The sequence below is a fragment of the Patagioenas fasciata genome, chromosome 1, assembly GCF_037038585.1.
Source record: "Patagioenas fasciata isolate bPatFas1 chromosome 1, bPatFas1.hap1, whole genome shotgun sequence".
Classification (NCBI taxonomy): domain Eukaryota; kingdom Metazoa; phylum Chordata; class Aves; order Columbiformes; family Columbidae; genus Patagioenas; species Patagioenas fasciata.
Window position 1 is genome coordinate 130,471,824 of NC_092520.1, and position 23,494 is coordinate 130,495,317.

Below are 23,494 nucleotides of genomic sequence, written 5' to 3' on the forward strand. Positions count from 1 at the left end.
GCTGTGCAATCTGCAGAGGAAAGGTTCTGGGAGACATAAAATGCCATAAGTGGTTGTGCTTATTAATCAGAGTTGTAAACTCACATGTTGCTAAGCATGTGTATTTGTGTATCTACGAGCTTGTTTTTATACATGCTGTTGCATTATTATGCATATCTATATATGCAAATATCTGTGTGAGTGTGTACTCATACACTGTCACAGTTTCTTGCAGAGCAACAATAAAGTGTGGCCGCCTCCTCCCCACTACAGAAAGTGAATAGGAGGAAAAGAGAGAGAGACTTGCAAGTTGGAAAGGATCAGGATTGCAGGCAGGAGAACAGGCAGGGTCCTCTTCAGATGTTGGCCATGGAGGCCAAGATATCAGTCAAGAGAGTGAGACCCTTGTGATCTCCCAGCTTTAAACTGTGTGTGACATGTATGGAATACCTCGTTGGTCAATTTGGGTCACCTGTCCACCCCTCCCTGCAAGTACGAATGGAATGTGTGAAATTTATGAATCATCTTGGCTGCTATAGCAATAAAAGATAAACCTGGGGTTTTTGTCGATATCATTCCTACCATTAGCTCAGTAAAACTGTATATATCAGGTGTTATCAGCTCTGGACTGAACACTGTATGAAAAACATGCAGTCAACTTCGGAAAAATGCAGTTACTTAGAAGAACCTAGCTGAAAGGAAAATTCACTAACAGAGAATTGGTCTTGTTCTAAGCAAAACCAGGACATACACAGACACATTTTAGCCATTTTAAAAATTTGAAGTTAACACTGTAAATCTCAAAAGGCTCTATGTATTTTTTCTTTCCATAAACATGTGGAAGTCTACTGAGAAAACTCAAATCCAAACAAACATACAGTGGATTTTCCTTTTACTGTCAAATACGCCAGCAGTAGAACACTTGAACTGACATAAAATTTACCACTACAAATTAAGTTCAGAAGGCAGTTTGTAAGTCGAGACTGAGACCTAAGCCTCTGTGGCATGAGTCCCAAGATTTTAGCCACATTAAAGTTTTGCCTTCCCTCTTGCTTCCGGACTTCCACTGGGTGATCATTCAGCCAGAGAATAGAAAGTTCAGTACCTGTAAAACCTGAGGTTTGCAAACTGGGATCTTGGCTGATTCAAACTTTGTCCCTTTTTGGTTTTTTTTTTGTGGTATCTGATCTAACTTTCCTTCTCCCTCGCTCTCCTTTCTTCTCTCTGTCCTGCCTGACTTTCCTAATTTCTTCCATGTTTTTGCATTTCTATGACTTTTACCTCAGTTCAAAATTGTGTTTTATGCAGAATAAAATTGTTCAGTGTGACGCTGCAGTTGGTACTACCATACATACACCTTGGGCTTCAAGCATCAAATCAGCCAGAAGACATTTGAGAAAAATTGCAAACTACGTGCCTGTCCTCTTGAGACACACCCAGCTCAGAGAGATGAACTGGGGGAGTGGTACATCCAGTAGACACCACCACTGTAACACTGCCATGCTGCAGGACTGGTATACTGAAATCTGTTTCCAGGGAGACACCTGTAGAGAGCTGGCTCCCAGTTGCTCTGTCCACCTCTCTATCCCCTGGCGTATATGCTGGAGGCCCTCTACAAAGTGTTCTGAAAAAACTGTGAGGTTTCTAGGTGAGTATCCTAGTAAATCTGGAACATCATGAAGGTCTAAGGAACCTAGAGGCTAAAGGAATCCTGAGTAAGTGTATGTCCACTGTTCTGTGTGCCCTTTGCTGTGTATGTTCCTCCAAAATGCATTTATATTTAGGAGGTATGTATACAAAGGTGGTGATGATTATTTAAAAAATGCATTTGCTGGAGTGGATCTCAGATATATTCAGATGTTACCAGTAGCTCAGCATTACAAACCACCTTCAGATTTATCTTTAACATTGCCTTAAGCAGCTTCTGTAGGCAGAGATAATTGACAGCATGAGAAATACAGAAAAAATATTTTGGTTATAGCTATGCGAGTAAAACAAGGTCTCAGACAGATATATGACCCTTGCTACAGACATGTAGCAGCTTAAAGGCTTACTGGATTACAGCTATTTGCTCATGAAAGCCAAGAACGAGCTTTCCCACACAGATATGTGGCCCTGCTGGAGGTTACTCTCATCCTCTGAAGCACTGAAGTTTGCTCCACATAGACAGGATATGCAAGTTCTTCTAGAGGCATGAAAAATCACTTGTGTTGTAACTTTGTCTTTCTGATTTTGTTAGGGTTGAACCAGTTTCTGGGTTTGGAAGGGATTCCTTTCCTCACATTAGGCTGTCAGAAATTTCCTTTTTTTTTTTTTTTTTTCCCATTTGGTTTTTCACCATCTCATAGAGCACATTCAGCTTCCAGGAAACACCTGGAAATGTTGTATTGCAAATTCCCTGCTTCTGCTTTGGCTAATTTTTTCTCTCTCTGCTTTCTGTGACACATTTCTGGTTTTACACCAGGAACTTGCTACAGAGCACTGCTGCTAATCAAGCCATGTCTTGCAGATCAGACTAAGCATCTTGAAGCCTAATTTATAACTGCATGTTTTTAAATATCTACTGCAGAGAGAAGGCAATGAAGAAAATACTGTAGTATCAATGCATTTCTAGCCTTAGTGAGTATCATGTCCATGAACTTAAAAACATATTAGTTAAACACTTTTGTTTCAAGAACTTTCTGAGTGTCTGAGTCGATCCCATTCCCTCTTCCTAAGGTATGAACTAATGCAAACACCAGGGAACGGTTCTGTTTTGTGAAGTGAGTGGTGACCTTGCAACAGAAGAGGCCCTGACAGCAGATCCTGTTTTGGCACTGCACTGCCAGATAATCTGCCATGACTAGGCTTCTGCTTCACAGAGGGCCCTGCCAGTGCCTGGATCCCTCCTTCCTCTGTACTACACCATTCACATTTACTTCTGTTTGTTCTGCCCTTGCAGGAAAATTAGTATTTTTTGCCAATAGAATGTTGAGTGCTGGCCTGAGAGAATACCGATAACTCAGTTCTCCAGTTATATAGTCCCAAGTCAGACTTGGCATTGAGGAAGGCAATGTTTTTCTCTTCCAGGAGTGCACATGCCTGGGAGGCTCACCAGGGAACCATTTCTGCCACTTGCATCAGGTCACAAAATAATTGTGTCGCAAAACCAGAGGAAACGCTAAGTAACAGACACTGACTTAGTACAGTCATCTCTAGCTAAGCCACATGAAGAACTCTTCTTTTAATCCGTTTGCTCTGCGAGCCAGTTTTGGGTGTGTCAGTCAGAAAAAAAGCTCCTCACTAACAACTAGCATTGTTTCACTTGTTTTTCAGATTAAATGGTAAAATATTTTTTTGCTGCATTTTGAGTGAGTTGCAGAATAGATCACAGGAAGGTGATGCCCAGTTCATAATGCTGAGATTTCTCAGGGCACTGGAAAAAGCCTAGTCTTTTTACACCACTGAACTGTCATGACCAATAGGTTCTGCAGATACTCACCAGCTGACTCAGGTCTTGCTCTCAGGATGCCCATGTGAGTATAGAGTTCTTCTTAGTTGTGAAGTTTCATGAATATCTGGGTGTTTCCCAACAAAAAAGCTGTCCACTGCCATAGCTATCCTGGATGCTGGGCAGCTTGCTTAGTGTTAGCCTGAGGGTGTCTGCCCAGTTGCTGACCACAGCTGTAGATGTGTCCTTACACACTGGGTTCTGCTCAATGTTCTGATGATATCTGGGTGTCAGAAAAGTTATCTGCCATGTCACAGCTCTGTAACTTGATGCCATTTGTGTAGATCCTCTGTCTCTCTTGGTGCATTGGAGTGGCTAGAGAAGAGTTGTGTTGGAACGATAAAGGACTCAGCACTCCGATTCAATGTGAATCACGCCAAAGCCATTTATTACAGAAACATGTCTCCTTATATACGCAACTATTCTCTAAACACGAATCCACGCTCCAAGCATGGATTCGCTAAATGAGTATCATGGGCAGTCCACACGCTGGAGCCCCACCGATGATAGGTCCAACGACTCACGCCATGCTGAGGCCCTGTTAATGAAGAAACGCCCCTCTTTCTCACAGCAGATTCTGTTCTCAGCTTCTTGAAGTGGCCTTGAGATTCCTTTGGGCCTGACTAATTCAACAACATATCTCCTTCTAACGAAACCCCTTCACAATTCCCCCTTTTTGTTCTTGAACTAGTCAGGCCCCTTAAACAGCATGCTGAATCGTCTTTGAAATACACTGCAACATAGGACACGTGATTAACAACATAATTACAATTACATATAATGTAGCTAAACCTTACTTAATAAGATTAAACAACTATCTGCTTATACTCAAACCTTCATATCATATATAAAACCTTAATTCTACTTATGACAACCTTACCAACGCACTATTTTAGAATAGTCAGACAACTTAATACAATATATTCTCTTAAATTCTTAAAAGATCTATAACTGCGCAGTTTATAGAGTAACGTACTTAATACCATCAGCATATGCTAATTATTGACTTAATATCTTAAAACTTATATTAACCTATTCATATGCTAATTATTGAATTAATATCTTAAAACTTATATTAACCTACTTAAAAGATCTATAGCTTAATCTTAATATCTCTTTTAAAACCTTACCAGTTGCTAAATTAGGTTACCATGGTAGAAATATCTTATACTTTTACCTTATCTATGCATAGATTATCTAATTGTAATATCACCCTTTTGGAACTCTTACTATCTGTTCAAATCAGCATTCTCTATGAAGGTACCTTATCTGTTTACTAATAAGCTTTTAGACCACTGGGTCTAAGAGCATCTATAACACTGAATAAGAATTAATGGTTTACATTTGAGACAATTCTCACAACTTATCTCCCTCCTGTCCTTCTGCATCTGTCGAATCTTTGTTGTCTTTATTCAGCCATGGCTTGATCCATTTCACAGGAATCCATTTTGATCCTTGGTCTGTAATGACACAAGCATAACCCTTTCCCCAAGTTATTAATTGGAAAGGACCCTCCCATTCACCAGTAACTCCATTGCGTATTTTGACCTGACATTGATTTTCTCTAAGGTCTGTCAAGTGTCCTTTTAAGCTTGTTCCATGACGAATCATAGGTGGAATGTCGAACCCTTGCGGAAGGCGTAAAAAGCTCAAGACATATAATGCTTTGCTTAGTCTGTCATGTGGAGTAGTACAGTCAGTTCCCCCTTTTTGTTTGTCAAGCTGATGCTTGAGAGTTCGATTCATCCTTTCTACCAAGGCCTGACCAGTAGGAGAATTTGGTATCCCTGTAATGTGCTTAACACCCCACAATTGAAAAAAGGTGGCAGTAGCTTTGGCGATATAACCAGGTGCGTTGTCTGTCTTGACCTGTGCAGGAACTCCCAAAGCTGCAAAAGCAGAACGTAAATGTCGTTGCACATGTGAACTAGTTTCACCAGTCTGAGCAGTGGCCCATATGGCGAAAGAATATGTATCAATAGACATATGCACATACTTCAGCCTGCCAAATTCAGGGACATGTGTGACGTCCATTTGCCACAATTCCAAGGCTCCTAATCCTCTTGGATTGACTCCTGCACCCAGCCCTACTGAGATGCGCTGACAATCTGCACAACTTTTAACAATACCTCGGGCTTCACTTTCGGACAATGAAAATTGCCGCTGTAAGACCTGAGCAGACTGATGGAGGAAACTATGAGAGCGTACTGCTTGCCCAAACCTATCTACTGGAGGTGGAACCGAGGCAGGAGATACAAGAAAATCAGCTCGGCGGTTTCCTTCAGCTAAATTGCCTTGAATTGTCAGATGACTACGGATATGTGTTATGAAGTATCGGTGTTGTCTCTCTTCGACCAACAACCATAGTTGCTTGAACAAAGACATCAGTTGTGCATCCTGAACCTCTTTGAGCAATGATCTTTCAATGCGAGCTACCACACCTACTACATACAAAGAATCACAAACAATATTCACTGGGCTATGAGCAAATCTGATAAACACTTCTATTACAGCCCTGAGTTCCAAATGCTGAGTTGATCCTTTCAGGTCAGTTAGTATCACATCGTGCCATTTTCCATCTGTTTTCCATGTAATTGCTGCTTTCTGCATTTTACCCCCTGCGTCAGTGAACACTGTGGGTCCTTTAACAGGAAATTCTGAGAGAAGAGGGGGACCCTCCTCCATTGATCCCATATTCAAAACTGACATTAACTTGTGTGGAGGGGAAAATGTCTTAATTAAGGCTTGAGAATCTAATAACGCAATCTGAAAAGGTAAGGAGTTCTGCAAAGCCCACTGTAAATATTCTGAAACGAGGGGAACAATGATATATGCAGGCTCAGCCCCTGAAATTTCGACTATTCTCTGCCTACCTTTCATTATAAGCTGAGCAAAGACCTCAACCCTGGTTGTAATGGTTCGTTTGAGTCGAAAATGCAAAAACACCCACTCTAAGATCTTTAACGGCTCCTTACCAGTTGTCCATTGCATTATGAGAGCAAAAGGATAGTTAGTATTATTTACAATTAGTAGTCCAATTACATAATCTGGGTTCCACCTATGGCTGAAAGCTTTTACAAGTTTGGACATAATCTTTTTCAGAGCAGCATCCGCCTCAGCAGTAAGCGTTCTAGGAGAGCTAATGTCACTATCCCCTTTTAGCAGTTTTACAATTGGAGCTAAATCCTCATTAGTGATCCCACAAATGCTCCGGACCCAATTCAGATCACCCACTAGTTTCTGCACATCATTTAAGGATTGAATGACAGGCCGACATACTATTTTCTGAGGTTTCACTGTGGACTGAGAAATTTCCCAACCAAGATATTTCCATGCTGGTTGAATTTGTACCTTTTCTGGAGCAATTTGCAATCCTCTATGCTGTAAGGTATCAGATACTTCATTTATCAACAAATCAGTCGAAAAAGTTTCCCCAGCTATTAATATGTCATCCATGTAGTGGTAAATCACTAACTCAGGATGAGATTTTCTGATTGATTGCAAGGCCCAAGCTACATAAATTTGACACATAGTTGGGGAATTTTTCATTCCCTGTGGCAAAACTACCCATTGATACCTTTTCGCAGGTTCAGCCTTATTTACAGAATTTATGGAAAATGCAAAACGTTTACAGTCATCAGGATGCAAAGCAATGGTGAAAAAACAATCTTTCAAGTCAATTATTAAGATCTGCCAATTTTCTGGAATCATGACAGGGGATGGTAATCCCGGCTGTAATGCTCCCATGTCTTCCATGGTATCATTAATTTTTCGAAGATCATGTAACAACCTCCATTTCTTTGATTTTTTCTGAATAGTAAACACAGGAGTATTCCAGGGACTTGTAGACGGCTCTAAATGCCCTTTTTCAAGCTGTTCCTGTACTAGCTCTTTGACATGGGCGAGCTTTTCTTCACTGAGCGGCCATTGATTTACCCATACTGGATCATCATTTTTCCACTGTCATTTCAGTACTGGTCGCCCATCATCAATGACCACTTCTAGAAATTTTGTTGTTTTGTCACCAGAGTTGCTCCTAGTTGTCCTAACACATCTCGTCCTAATAGAGAAACAGGGATAGACATCACATTCATGCAGTAAAGAACTAAATTACTCATGTTCTTCTGTATTATCACAAAATGCACATTTTGAGTCAACGGAATCTCATGATTTAACAGACTGTGAACTTATCGTACCATGTAACAAAGACCTATCAAAATTGCAGCATTCTTAAACAGATACCCACAAAGAAAACAGGTTAATAAGGAAAGCATCTTGCAGACTTTAACAAGTTTTCTGACCTGTGTGTTATCAATTAAGTCTCTCTCAGCTTGTTGAAGTTCAAATCGCCCTGCCTGTAAAACTGTCTGAAAAGATTTAATGATTTCTTGTCCGAGTGCTTTTCTATGTTTTAAAACACCTCCCAATACCGATTTTTCAGGAACACAACTGAAAACAATCATTCCTGACCCCATCTTGCAAGTAAAAACCTTGGGGGGGGGGGGGGGGGGGAGGCGGGGGGGAAGCAAAGGGCTGCTTGCAGACTGAGTGGGAAGAGCAGGCAGAAGGTTTTATGGCGCACTTAAAAACAACTAGTGAAACAATTAACTCACATTCCTGACAAGCTGCTTGATTTTCAGAGAGACGGTACACAGGAACACATAATATGTACTGTAAAACTCGCAAATAACATGCTGATAGCAAACATTAGCATTTTCTACTGCTAATTTCAACACCAGTGCTTCCTTAACTTCTAAGTTTTCAATCTGCTTATTGATGGTCTCTTGAAGGTGGTCAATAAATTGCATGTAATTCTCATTGGGACCCTGATTAACAGTTGCAAATGATTTGGCTGCTTTGTTGGTTTCAGGCACCTCTCTCATAGCTTGATATGGCTGACTGTTGGATTCACTCACTAATAGCTGATCTGATCTTTCACACAGTTCTTTTGCCCAGTTCTTATCCGGCGGCTCCTTCTTTTCTCTTGTAGGCGTTAGAAGGATAGAAAGCGGTGAAGGCGGACACAAATCAGTAAAAGAATTGATATTACACTTATTTACGACTTTAGCATTCTCAACTTTCACCAGTCCTTTTGACAAATTATCTGACTCCAGTTCTTTGGACTTCTTGGTCTCTCCAGGGTCGTGTGATGGTACAGGAGGACATCCACTCGGTAATTTTCCTCCCTCCGCCCCAGACTGTTGTATCATTGGGGGTGCCGAAGGCACAACAGGGGATGGAGTAAGGAGGGTATCGAAAACACGAACTGGGTAAGCTTCACAGTTATTTTTAGAGTTCTTATCAGGCTGTAACGCTGCAAAAATTCCAGTAACCGCAGCCCGCTCAGCCTTAAATTCTTTTAAGGTGGAAATTATAAGCTTCCATGTAGTCGCTAATGATTTAGCTTCATCTCCGTCGCTAACCTTATCCCATAATTTCTGCCCTATATCGTCCCAAAATTCAATTTTAAAAGCTTTCTCAGCTTCTGACGGGTAGCCGTTAGTTCTACAACAAACCAACAGTCTACGTATGTTACTTTCTTCGTATTTAAGTCCTCTCATAGAGAGAATATGCAGGAGGATCTTAACTATAGCTTTTTCCTCAGAGGATACATTCTGCCCCATAACTTCACTCTTCCCTCCTCCTGCTCCCAGCCGCTCACCTTTCCCGGGGCCTTCTTCAACAAAATTTATCCGCGGAACGTCCGTACGTCTCCGCCCGGCTCTCAGTCCAGCTGAGCCGCCTCCGGCTGGGCCGCTCCAGGCTTTTCCCCGACCTTAGTGAGACACCGTTCGGAGTATCACGTCGGGGTCACCATTTGTTGGAACGATAAAGGACTCAGCACTCCGATTCAATGTGAATCACGCCAAAGCCATTTATTACAGAAACATGTCTCCTTATATACGCAACTATTCTCTAAACACGAATCCACGCTCCAAGCATGGATTCGCTAAATGAGTATCATGGGCAGTCCACACGCTGGAGCCCCACCGATGATAGGTCCAACGACTCACGCCATGCTGAGGCCCTGTTAATGAAGAAACGCCCCTCTTTCTCACAGCAGATTCTGTTCTCAGCTTCTTGAAGTGGCCTTGAGATTCCTTTGGGCCTGACTAATTCAACAACATATCTCCTTCTAACGAAACCCCTTCACAGAGTTGCTTTTCTATTCTGGGGCTAGCGGTAGTAAAGAGATATGCTTTCTGCTCTGTGCTGCAAAAAAATGGCTCACCTGTTAGTTCCAGATTCTGGCAGGCAACCTTGTCTACACCCACAGATCCACTTCTGAATGAGACTCACCCTCTTTTACAGTATTTTGTTATCAGGAACTTGCTCTCAGTTTCGTCTGATGGGATAGTTTACTTGCGTAAGAGCAAGTCACCTGGAGGAAATATTCAGCTGAGTAATATTACTAACATCCAGAGTTTAGCCTTTGGGAATAGAAACTGAAACAAATGTAAGACTATTAAAGCACCCATCACCCAAGAGCTGACAGACAAATCCAGAATTATCCATGGCTGCTGTCACTAATAGAGGTAGGTGCATGTATGTGAAAAGCAGGTCTATTTCTCCATATTCAGTGTGGATATTTACTGTAGCTGTATCTAAGGAACTGGTAAGTACAGACAAATGTATGTGTTGTACATGAAAATATACAGGAGGCACTTGTGGATTTGTGTGTGCCATCTCTTTGAATGCATTACTGCATCTTGAGACTTAGGTTCAAAATACTAATGCCTCATTTTGTTAACACTGATGTGTCATTAGGCAGGAAGAATTCAAATTCCAAAAGATCTCTTAATGTGGAAAGAGTTCTCAAAGGCAGTTAAGAATGGAGCAAATTAGTTGGCTTATTTTTTCACCTATTTTGTTTCCAATGCAATAAATAACTAGAAAATGCCTCTTCAAAATCAGTGCAATGAAGCTGTGCAAGGAACTGATCAGGCCTCTGTTGATGTGGAACACTATTTTATTTCTGCTGGAATGCAATTTCACTGTGTATATTTCCTAATTCCTCATCTTAAAGAGCTAAGAGTTATGGAAAAGTGCCTTTAGTATCTTAATTCCAAGTATATTAATAATTTTCTACAATAAAATGAGGTTTCTTAGATCCTTAAATTTGGTATGGATAGACTTCCACCAAAAAAACAACTAGCCTTGTTCATCTGCAATTCTTTTCATTTAGACCCTCAGCTGGGAAAGGATGAATGAGACATAGGGTAGAACTTCTTTGCCACCACAAAAGACAAAATATATATAATCAGGCAGGTATGATACTTTTTTCAGCTTTTGAAACAGTTTCATACTAAGAAAAAAGATTGATTGTCTAGATTGATGTCATGAGTACCAACAGGAAAATAGCCCAAGTTTTACGTAGTAGAAGTGGTTTGAAAGATAGGAAGGGAGAAGAGATTTGATTCTGCTCTGTCAGGGAAAAGCAGATGCAGTATTGCTGAAATCGGTGAAGTTAAACTTGAGTAAGATCACAGTCAACCCTAATAGGTTAAATTGAGCAAGGGTTCATGCACAAGAGTAGTTTAAGCAACCATCAAGCTTAGCTCCCAGGTAGAAATCCACCAATCCAGCATCTAAGAGCAGCTGTCGTCCTGTGAAGGGATTACTTATTCAGCCCTTCTAGATAAAGGAGATTTGACAGGGAGGATGTAGACAGAAAGGGCCAAGGCCAGTGGGTGTAGAGGAAATTGTGTTTTCTGATCTACTACCCTCAATGACTCACAATCTTTTCTATATAGATTCTGCATGCAGAGAGAACAACCAAAGGTAAGAGATATGGTTCTATCACTGTGTGCTGCCTGGGCCTCATGGAAATTTTCAGAGACAAGCAAAGCTAAGAATCCCTTGTGCCTTGTTTTCCTCTTATCATCCCTTTCCCCAATCTTCCTTTCCAGATTTAGGTCATTAGATTGTGTTATTCTTCAAGCTGCTCATTTGTGATGGGGAAGGTTGAGAGTGGGAGGCTTGGCTGATGTTGAGAACAGACAATGCATAATGGAACCAAGCATCATTGAAGTGTCAGGATCATAGTACCACTAGTACTTTTGTCACAGGTGGAAGATACAGCCAAATGACTTCAGAAGAAATTATTTGCCTGACAAGCAACCAAGGGTGGTGTACCTGCTGTATGAAATCAGGTGGAGAAGAGGTACCATCTGGAGGAACTGGTGCTCAAACAATCCTAACCAACATGCTGAAGTCAACTTTTTGAAAAATTGTTTCAATGCCATGCCATCAGTTTCTTGCTCCATCACCTGGGTCTTATCTACTACTCCCTGTGGGAAATGCTCCATGAAAATTCTGCAGTTCCTGAAGTCACATCCCAATGTGACCTTGGAAATATATGCAGCCAAGCTCTTCAAGCACCTGGATATCCGTAACCGGGAAGGTCTCAGGAACCTGGCAAAGAATGGAGTCATTATACACATTATGAACCTTGCAGGTAACCTAACTACTTTTTGGCTTTGCCTAGGTGTGGATTGAAATTTCTGTGATTATGCGCACTCTCAGCAATTGTGCTTTGTTATAGTGGTGATGACTGGCATTGGGAAATACTAGTGAGTGTGAAAATGCCACTCTCTTCTGCCTTACTTTTTCCCCAATCCCATACAGCTGCAGGACCAGCATGGTCACTTCTTCTTGCCAAACATGAACAAGGAGAGTTATATCTTTCTCTAGCCATCCATGTCTCCTTTATATAAGGTGAAAAATCCTGACAGTAGGAAAGTACCTGTCCCTTCTGGCATATATATGCAGATCAGCTTGCCAGCTGCAGCAAGTAATTGATTTTCCTTGATAGCTGAAGTAGAGAAGGAGACATATCTAAAGGAGACTTTCAGACAACGCATCACAGATGACAGTTACGTCTTGCATGTGTGTCATTTTGTATGTATGTCTTGCTTGCCTGTTGATGTTTAGCTATAAAAATAATCCAGTAGCTCACAGAAAGGAATATACATTTGGAGAGATGAAACTCACATACCTGTCTGAATACTTACTACTAGAGTGTGCAGCTAGAAAACCTAACAGGTCAAAAGTGAACTTGAAGAATGTTATCTTGGGGAACCTGTCTCTGGGATTATACCATCAGAGCACTGATAGAAGCTCTGGCCATCCTATCAACACTAAGATCAATATGAAACTGCTAAACATTAGAGTATTCACTCCAGGTTTTCTCTGATCATCGGGATAAGTCAGATTAATGACTGAAGCAACCACTTTATTGTCTTGCCCAAAGCTGCTGTGATCAAGCACAAGGCTGCCAAAAGGTATGCCTGAATGGCCTCAACTGCATGTGCCAGTTCCTTTTTCAGTCCCTCCCAAAGAAGCAGCCTTCCACTCACCAGTTCTTTCTCCCTTGGCCAATGTGCTCTGGCTGCATGCCCTGATCTGCTGTCTGTGATACGGGTTGCCTAAGCCACAGCAGCGATCTCTATCTCCCAGGCAATTCCCCTTTTTAGACATATTGCTATTCGTAAAGTTTTGGTTCCCCTTTCCGCTAATTTATTTGTGTAGTTGCAAGTCATTGTTGGTCCCTTGCATGAGTAATCTCAGATGATTACCTTCCTCCTGCCCATTCCGTTACCTTCGTCTTACTGAGAAAAAAGTGACTCTCTGGTGTATTCAAGAAGAAAAAAATAGGCATGCCTTTCATCAAGTCTGACTGCATATCTCTCTTCTCAGATTACAGTTACTGGTGGAAAATATTTGTCACACGCCAACATGGAGAAGATGATTATTTGCCCTGGAGCTTCGCTTTACACATCTTTCTGAATTGCATAGAGTTCCAACAGATCCTTTTGGTCAGTAGGCACTTGAAGGAATCACTGAGAGTGAAAAGTAATGAAAAAGCCCAGGAAAAGGAGGTTTGGAGGATCCCAGCAATGGTGTTAGCAGAAATGATAGTAGGAAAAATGAACAGGGACTTGATGCTGCATGAACAGAGGGCCAATCGGGCAAGAAATTGCAAAGGACTATGGTGCTATATTGTGCCTTTGTAGCCAGGAATAGAGAACAGATTTAGCAATAATCTCAGTTCTTTCACTAAGGAAGGGGTAAATTATTTCAACCCTTTACATGATCAGCTACAAGTAGCTTGCAGCTACTAGAGCTATTTGATCCCAAAAGCTCATTCAGCTGTGTAAACATGATTCAAGCACACTCTTTTTGCTTCTCAGGACAGGGCCACTGATTTTAGTTAAGTTCTGAACAAATTCAAAATCCCAGATGAGTGGATTCGCTTTAAGCATCAGAGCTTACACGTAAGAGTATCATAGGACTGAGATCTGCTTTCCCCATTTCTTGCAATTCATACAACTGCCAAAGTTATTTGTATGGCCTGCTATCCTACTATACATGAAAGAAAAGCTAGTTTACTGAACAGGAGAGAAGACCAAGATGGGAGTTAAATTTCTGGCTCAGCCACCCTTTGTGGGGTGAGCCAGTTCTTGCTTGAATTGGTCTCTATATGCAGAATGTGGGCTAGCAGAATGAATGACAGGAACTAGAGGAAGGGATGCACAGAACCATATAATACAGAAAGGAACTTAAAACTTTGAATGAAGAAAACTAACCTGTTTGTATGATACTGTAAATGCCTTGGTTTATTTCTGAATGAGGAAAAGGTAAACATTTCATTTCAGTTCAACCCATTCCAAACTTTATGTAGTTCTTTTAATACCTTGGGACATTCCCTTTCTAATTCTAACTGTTTGAATTAGACATTCAGGTGACAGGATAAGCAGTCAGTGGCATTATCCAGTCAGTCAGCTGATCTAAAAAAGTAGTTAATTCAATGTAACTGGGAGATATTTTTACCTTGGCTTTCAGCTTTCCTGAGTCTCCTAATGTCTGAGATTAAATAATTTAGCACTTCATGTACAATCAAATGCATAATATGATGTTTACGAGGAAGCTGAACAGAGCTGTCTGCTAAATGCTTATGAGTACCGATGAACTAACGCTAACTTGGCACAGCTACCTGGGCAGCATCAAACGGCAAACAGGCCTGTCAGGTCCTGGTTTTAAAGAGCCAGCTAACAAATGACCTGTCCTTCCCTGTGCCCCTGGCAACTTTGATGGTTGCTGCAGAGCCCTGGTGGCCAGGCAACTTGCACCTGGACACTCGTGCTGAACATCAGACACTTGCTCAACTGCTTTGCTGTCTCAGACAAACTTCTGTTTCTTAGTGATCTGTTTTTCTAGGAGGGGTTTACATGGCGCAGTAAATTTCAAGGTGTTATCCTGTTGTTTGGAAAGCTGTGTCCCAAGGGAGACTATCTGACATGCTGAATGTGCATCAGAGTGATCTCTTGAACTAGATGCTGTGTTTTCAAATTCTGGATCATGTTGAAGATACAACTCAAGCTTTTGGGATCTAATTTTGAACGTTCATGTTTCTTTCCTCTTGCTAGGGGCTTCCTCCATTGCTGCCAAACTTCAAGTACTGACAAGCAACAGCAGCATGCTTTCAAGATCACTTTGTGCATCATAACATTATTTGCAAGACTGAAAAGCCATCCTCTTTCAGTCTTTCCCACTACAGCCTTGAACTGTGAGTTTCACACTGTCACCAGAAAAGACTCTTAGGACTGGCTGGGCATTGCTAAGTATTGCACACAGCAGAAAGAGCACATGACAAACCATCAGGCAGTTTGAATGACGCAGCAAGGCAACCAGGACACAGTGCTCTGGGTCTTTACAAGGCTTCCTGAAAGTCCAGTGGGGATGGAGACTGTGTCCCAGGATCAGGCCTTTCATGTCTGCAGATTCTACAATCAGATTCTGTGAGTAACCTCTTGAGAGACCAGCGAGTAACATTTTTCCTGCTCTGATCTGTTCTGAAGAAGTAATCAGAGAAATGAACTGGGGTTTTGAGAATTTCTTATTAAAACCACTTTTATGGCTACATGTTTATGTTTCAGAAAATACTTGATGCTATTTGTATTTATGTAATATTATTACTATTATGTTACTGCCTTTATTACAAAATAATACAGTTATATTACTAAGGATTATATTGCTTGATTTTAAGATTTTATTCTCCTTGTTTTTATGACTGTAGAAACAACATAATAAAGTGGAAAATGTCAGCTCTGTGGAAACTTTGCTTTTCATGTTCACTTCCTGGGCACATATCCTTCTCTTGTAATTCCGCACTCTGGAATCCCAGCTGTTTGTTAGAAACTGGGGAACACAGTACAGAATCTCTTCTTTTCCAGCTGGAAGCACTGAGTGGAATGGTGCAGCAGGAGATATTGAAAGCTCTGAGATATCTCTACAGGCAAAAGGCAAAAAGAAGGTACAGGTGTACTGGGCCTTTCAGCAGTTTTCAGTTTGCACTGCAAGTAACGCAAAACATCTGAACAAATCCTGTTGGGAGCTCCATTTTTCATGATTCCCAACCCCTTCAAGTGGGAGGCCCATTCTGTGATGCCACTGGGGAGCGTGCTGCTGCTGTGATCTGCAACATGCAGGCAGAAACGATTATTTAAAGAACAAGGCAGGGGCTGGTGGGAACCATGCCTATCTCTTCTAGCTGATTTATGCTTATAGTATCCTTTGGCCATGCCAAAGTCTCCAGATGTTTAGCAGACAATGAAGACAGACAGAAAGCTGCAGGCTGAGTAAGCAGCTCCACCCTCTGCTGTCTAAGAGAGTATCTAAAGCTGAGTGCAGCTGGCTAGGGAGTTTCTCCCACCAAATAAAATTGCTCCACACAATGCATAGTGTGTCTAAAGTTTTCTTCCCACTGTCCAGGTTCTCAGGCTAGATGTCACATGCCTTCTTTCTGGCCATTCTAGTGTTAGCTCTTTTTTTCCTTAGCAAGAAATCAAATCACTTGATCAACATGTAGTTGAGTGCACCAAGGTCCATAACTATTCAGAACCATAACTTTCAAGTTATTGGTCTTGCTGTGGAATGCGGTAAACAGATTTGAGCCTGATCAATGTACATATCTTCAAACATCCTCATTTGTGTCTTACTTTGAAACTTCATTATGCTACAGAGGTTAGTTGAGTTCCATCTGAGAATCTAGAAAGTACAACATCACAAAGCTATACAGCAATGTGTAGCATCAATGGCCAGCAAAAATGGAAATGTTAAGAAAATCTGCAAGATCTGAAGACCCATCCATGTCTCTTGCCATAAATACTTAAGCATCATGGAATCTTGCTCACAGTCTGGCATTGCACAGGGAAGGCTTTACTCATAGCTGTGTGGAAATTACTGACACATTGCTAGTTCACATGGAATACTCTAACAATGCTGGCGGGTGTTGCCATGTTTCTGTACCTTAGAATAAATATACAGTCAGACTTTGACTTATTGTCCCTAAAACTCCAGCTCTCTGGAGAAAGATGGCAGGTTGGATGCCTCAGGTCTTTGGAACAGGACAATGACATTGCCTGGAGATTAAATGACGTGTGAATTTGAATTAGGAGGGGAAGGTGGATTGATGGGAGAGAACCCAAGAAAGAAAACAGGAGCCTTCTGTAAGCAGCACTAGGTGAAGGGGATTAGGTGGTCCAGAAGCTAGGGCTCTGCCAGCCACATTTTCTACATGAGAAAGAACCAGTAGTCCAGTAAGGAATAAGATATACCAGCCCAAAGTTGATATTAATCCTGTAACAGCAATACGGTGACTTCCTACAAATTAATTGCTTTTTCCTGTAACATCATCTGAGGGCAAGTACAGACCCTGGTGTGAATCCTCTGACTTTGTTCCTGACAGCCCAAGGTACATCTCAGTGAACTATTAGCATGAAATAGTCTACTGGCAGGCAAGGTAGAGGACAGTGTCTTTATTGTAGGAAAGAGAGATTATTTCTGGCACACCAAGAGATACCCTATTCTTGCTTTGAACTTCAGCTATTACTCATCTGTTTAGCTCCAGGCCATACAGCCTTAGATGAGAGCAGGATGGTGGCCAAGGGAAAAAAAGCAAGAGAGAAATCAGGATATACAGCAGAACGGAGGAAAAAAATGGGATCCCATTGGGCTCCTCAGTTTCGTTTAACATGGGTCTCTGCAGCATTATCCAGTGCAGCTTTTTTCAGACAGGTGGTACAGTAGGTATAATTCTCTTCAGGTTGTGAGGGATGTCTTGGGGATGAATGTCAGAACTAGCAAGAATATGAGATGGGTGTGCAACATGATTTTTGGACACACGTCCTGGAAGCTGTTTGGTCTACTCCTGTTCCATCTCAAAGTAATACTGACAAAGATCCACTAGCTCCACAGAGAGCCCTGGGTGCCTTCACAGAGATATACTGGTTTATGTCCCTTTTCAGCTCCCTTTAGTTACAGAAAACTGTAACTTTCTAACTCTTACTCCCCAAACAAGTGTTTTCATTTGTTGTCCTCTGTAATTATCTGGTTTTCTGTCAAACTTCCTGTTTGCTTGTCCGCCTTCTCAGAGGGGCTAATCAGTCTTGCTAGAAGTCCCAAAAGAGAAACACAGCAACAATAGGTTCCTGAAAGGGAAATACTAGGGAAGAGAAAACAAAGTGGGAAGGTGAAATAACTCTCACCTGACATACTCCTAGGCTCCAGCTCTCCTCAACTCTTCTTAGGCCAAATGCGGTTTCTGAGTATTCAGTAAAACTTTCTGAAGTGTAAACAGCTACACTGCTGTTCTGGGAGAGGAAACGAAGCAGGATCTTGGAGACAGCTGAAAGTTTTTTATGAAGGCTGTAACAACTGCAGCTGGAGTGTGATCAGAGTCCTGTGACGCTGCCTCAGTACAAGCAAGCTCAGGTCAAAGTGGTGAACCAGAGATGTGACCATTTGCTCAGCAGCATTCCTAGCCCATTAGGCAAGAGTTTTGCAGTGGTGATGGTCCTGTAATGTGTAGGACTATCCCTGAGGGAGCAAGAGGACATGTAACAAAGCAGAAATGGTGAACAGGGAAGTGTGAGAGATGGTGCCACACTCCTATTGGAGCCTGGACTCTGAAGTGAACATGTCACAGGCTGCTGTCTGCACTGGTGCCAGTTGCCTGTCTTAACTGAAGTGCACAGACTCATTTTTATGAATTAGCCACAGTGTATGATTCTTCATAGAAGGTTCAGCCCTTTCCCACTGAAGGCAGGAGGACAAACCTTCCCTGGTCCATTTGGTATCTTGTCAGTTCAAAGTTAGCCCGGTGAAGTTTTTTACACCGATTTTAGCTGCCAGACTGAACCTGAAATCTACTGTATCCCTGCTGTGCCTCCACAGGTGTATAAAGGCCTATAGGTGGGTATACCACACTACTAGCCTATAGAGGTAACCACAGAAGAGAGCTGATCTACTCTCATATTCTTCTGTCCCCCTGAACTGGTAAAAATGTTGTTCCAGCTTATAGAGCAAGATAGTTCTTAACTGTGATTAATAACAAGATCATAGCATGGATAGATCATCAACATCCTCCCTGCCCTGGAACCTGGGTGCACTCACCCATGCGAGGAGACATGACAGGAAGATTGCCTCTCTCAATATTAGCCCTGTACCTTTGAAAGCCACATCAGTCCTTCAAATGGTATGCTCAGTGATAGTAGTTACAACCACAGTAACAATGGTGTTGTATCTTATGCAGGTTTGGAAGCCTGAAGGGAAACCTGCCTATCACAAGAGTGTATGAGAGATTCAAAAGTCAAAAGCAGCCTTCAAAATACTCACCACACACTTTGGCATCTACCTTTATGCTCTGACTTCTGCTCTGGCAGCAACCTGCTTTCTCCTTCCCTTTAGAAGCTCTGCTTGTCCCTGCTGGTGTTGTCAGAACAAACGGTCTCTTCTGTGCCAAACCACTCCACATTTCCTCTGTGGACAAAACCTGAGTATTTAATACATGTGTGATAAAATAATGTAATTTCTGCTCATGGAAACACCAAAGAGTCAGCACCAGGGAGGGAAGAAAAAACTGCTTTGAGCTAGAGGACAATGTTGGACACAAATATATATAGGTTAAAAACCCCTTAAGGGGCAAGTAGCAGGGGTCTGGACCCCATGACCCTGAAGCCCCTTTCTGTCCTAGTTTCTGAGTACCCGCATGTAGGAGAGGGAGAGAGAACAAGCCACTGGGGTGGAGGGAGACACACTTTTAAAATCCCCCTTGTTTTTGCAAGGGTCTGGAGCGTGTCTTTGCATTGTTTAATGGTAATCTGTTTCTTATTATTGTAATGTGATGTCCAAGGACGCTCTGTACTGACCTGGACTAATGCTGTGTGCAGCTGTGGGAATGATGTCAGTGTCGTGCTCTTTAATAGGCATGTTCTGAGGGTTGTAGAGAGCAGAACTCCTGGAGCCGACTGCAGCAAGGAACAACATTCCTATAGCCAACACCCTGGTAAAGTGTGCCAAACAGCCCCATGCACCAGGAGATGGCAGCCATGCCTGATTTTCCACACTTTACTGATAAACATCCCATCCCCTGTTTATCCTGTTCCCTCTGTTATCAAAGAGCAACCCTGTACCTTGCTCTGCTGCAGAGTTGGAGTTTTCAGAGAGCGGGTGGTCTCTGTATCCCAGCCCCTGGGATGATAACGCACACAGAAGTTGCAAGACTGTATGTGTCCAAAAGGTCTGATATTGCCAAAAGATCATTCAGACACACGCAGGATGACGTTCAGAGAGGATGAAGGAGTTATCCCCAGCCCGTGTGTAGGATGATTTTCTAGAGCTCCCCAGGCCTCGTGAATGTGTGCTTACAATAATGGTGTATAAAGCTTGAGCATGCACAAAAGCATTACATGCACAGTCACAGGACCAGATCTGAAGAGAATGCATGTTTGTGCCAGATTTTCTGGCAATCTTGTAAATCCTGTCATCAATTGTGGCTTTAGTCCTTAGGGTGTGAGTAACAAGAGAACTGAGAGGTGGGCACCCTTGTGGAAAGCATGGCTTGGGACAGCAGTTACACAGCTTTTTGGATGTGCCTGTGCCTTGTTCATTGCAGCAAGCCATGGGATGTTGGAACAAGTGAGACTGAGGTTTTCAGCTAGCAATGTAGGCCCATCTCCATAAGGGACAGGTTGTAAACATGAGTGGTACTCAAGAGTATATAAGCAGTAGTGAAATGTTGCCTGTGTACACAGTCTATTAACACAAAGCAAGTAAATGTCTTAGGCTGAAAAAGTAATGTCACTGCATAACAGCCATCCTCCAGGGAGATATTTTTGGTAGAGACACCTAATGTGTTTGAGGTTGAATTAATTAATAATGCCAATTCAAAGAATACTTTGTAGCAAATAATAGGAATTGGTATTTGAGAACAGAAAAAATGCTGTTAAGAGGAACCACTCTAGCAGGGGAGCCAAATTCCTATAGCTAAATCACACGGATTAGCTAAACAGTTCACTCTGAATTTAATCTGCTTTAGATTCAGAAGAAGCAACCTAGGATGTATTCTGAATGTAGTGCATGCTTCTTTGCATTCACTCATTGCATTTATTCTCCTGTTGTACAATGTCATCAATTGTCATGTTTCAACAAGTATCTTCAGCTCAATGTTTGACAGCATTTCAGCAAAAGTATCTCAACTGCTTTTTCAGAAAATGCTACGTTTTCTATCAGCTCTCCAACAATTTCACTGAGAAGGACAATGGTGTTGCACAGGTCAACACCAAAAGCTGGAAGACAGTTACCCCTTTTCAACTCTTCTTCACTTCTGGTTTTGTGAAGTATGTTTAGTCAGCACTTCTGTGTTCACTTTAGTAATTTATGAATCATGAATGGGGATGATAGACTTTCAATCAATGAAAGAAGCATCTTGAACAACTTTAGCATTTACATCACAGATTTTTGGTAGCATTTCCAAAGTACCTATTGTCTGAACACTTTACCTGCCTTGATCTGCTGGGTGACATTGCCAACAATTTCAAAGTTACAAGTAAAAAGAATGAAGACATCTTAATAGGATAGTGCCTGGTTGTGTCTCCAGAAATCAGAAGAGAGAGATTACACGTCAATCTTCTGTGTCAAATTTTACTTCCCTCACCCACATGCTACCAAAATAATGACAAAAACAGATGCTCATTTGTAAGGTCTTTATTTATATAAATAATGTTCACTATGTCAAACAAATATACAACACCATGCTTGCAAATTAATGCTTTGCAAAGAACTCTCATTGCTGTTCCTGATCAAAATTCCTCAAGCTGAGAGTGACTCAGGAGCCTGAAGTTGTAGGAAACTTGTGATGCACCCAGTTGTGACCTCTCCTAGCAGGTGGAGGCACTGTGGGCATAGGGTTCTCTGCTGTCTGCCTGAGATTGGCCTATCACCGGAGGAGGTGTTTTGAGGAGCAACACAGGAGCCTCCAGCCTGACCCAGGAAGAGGAGCAGGATGGAGCGGAGAACTCACAGCCATCCTGAAGGAAATGACAGAGCACCCCCAGAATGTGAGACATACTTAGCCTTGGTAAAGCCTCAAGAGGTTTAGATGGCAGAGGATCTGTGATTTAGGCAGTGGGAAGGTGGTGGTGAGAAGGCAGGTACTATGAAACCATGTGTTCAATGTGGTAAAGACTGTGTCCACAAGATCAGGTGTTAATGAGGTTCACCTAGTGGAAACACAGTGATTGCCATGCAGGAGAATGCTTTGATTTTGCCCCCTACAGAAGATATCCATCTGCAGGCTGTATAGCTTTGTACATGCTGGATGTTTTTTCTGGTCAACTCTCAGTCCAGTCACCAACTAGCCGTATCTGGCCATGTTGTAGGCAGTCAAAGGCCTGAGAAAATCAAAGATTGTGGGACTGTTAAGGTGTCTCCATCAGAGGGAGCTAGAGAGGGAGCATATTGCACATCTGATCTAAGAGGACATGTTCAGTGGAAGAAAAGTACTCCAATAGTGAGAGCTGTCATGGTCCTCCCTGACGTATGCAAAGAAACAGATGATGACTGATGTGGAATCCTAGTATACCATCCAAAATGCCGCAACCTCAACCTACACATTAAGTCTGAGGGACAATACAAAGTGGAAATGAAGTGTGTTTTTCAATAGACACATGCTGGAAAAAAAAACATTGCAAAGGTGAAGTGTCTTGGTTGGCTCCTTTTTTGGCTGTGTCGGAGGTCCACACACTGATCAGTACTGACCCTGAGCTGCCATGGATCTCATCATAGTTAATAGGAGTTGAGTGGATTTCCTATTTCTGCAGGGGAAATGTCTTGCTGCACACCCATAATTGCAGCTCACACTTGAAAATGGCCAGCAAGTCTTCTGCTTTCATTTTAGGTTTTTATTGTCTAGTTTCAGCCTCTCCTAGGGCACGAAACCTGGACCCAGAGCTACTGAAGCCCTCTCTCTGGGCAGGAGGCACTACAGGGCCTGGGCCTACACACAATCCACTTAGAAGACCTGCTGGTTTCAAGTGAGGTTTTCAAGTTAAGCTACCTGGGCTGTCCAGGACTCACTTCAATACTCTGCCGAGCTTTCCAGTAACTGCCCAGTTTCACTGTTAGGACATGGGCCACACCACTGAAATGGTGATGGATTTCTACTTCCTACCCACATCCAGAAGGACAAATAAACCGTTCCACAGGGTAGAACACAGAGCAGGTCAGTGTAGTGCAGCTCTAAGAGACAAGAGACATGCTCCCTAAAGCCCTCATGAAATATGCAGATCAGTGTGGTGCCAGTGAGAACAAACACAATTGCACAAACACCTTGAAGGCTGGCTGCTCCCACCTGGGCTAGGCTAAACCCAGGACCCCATTTAGTCGACCACTTGAATGAGCTCTGCAGGGACCAAGGGAGGGCAAATCACTCTCTGGCAATGTCACTGCAGTTCTGGCTATTCACAGTTAGCAATGGATGAAGTGTGAGTCTGGGGAATGTGTCTTCAGAAGTTCAGTCTAAGTCTTCTTGGAAAAGAAAAAAATAGGATAGTCTTATCTGTAGACACAGGGCTGGAAGGGAGAGGTAAAGAGGGAAGAAGATAAAGATCTTTTGTAAGGGAGAGAGTCAGAAATCAAAGAACAAGTGTTCATGAAGTCTTCTGGTTGCTGATGACTTCTACT

The 23,494-nt window shown here is 42.2% G+C and overlaps 1 protein-coding gene across 1 annotated transcript; it reads left to right on the forward strand.

Moving 5' to 3' along the window:
• Window positions 1-10,515: 10,515 nt before the first annotated feature.
• Window positions 10,516-15,385, forward strand: LOC136101186 (C->U-editing enzyme APOBEC-1-like). Its single transcript, XM_071815152.1, has 5 exons — window positions 10,516-10,738; window positions 11,224-11,251; window positions 11,539-11,927; window positions 13,169-13,287; window positions 14,899-15,385. The coding sequence occupies exons 1-5, from the start codon at window positions 10,678-10,680 to the stop codon at window positions 14,932-14,934; spliced, it is 633 nt and encodes a 210-aa protein (XP_071671253.1). The 5' UTR covers window positions 10,516-10,677; the 3' UTR covers window positions 14,935-15,385.
• The last annotated feature ends 8,109 nt before the right edge of the window (window positions 15,386-23,494 follow it).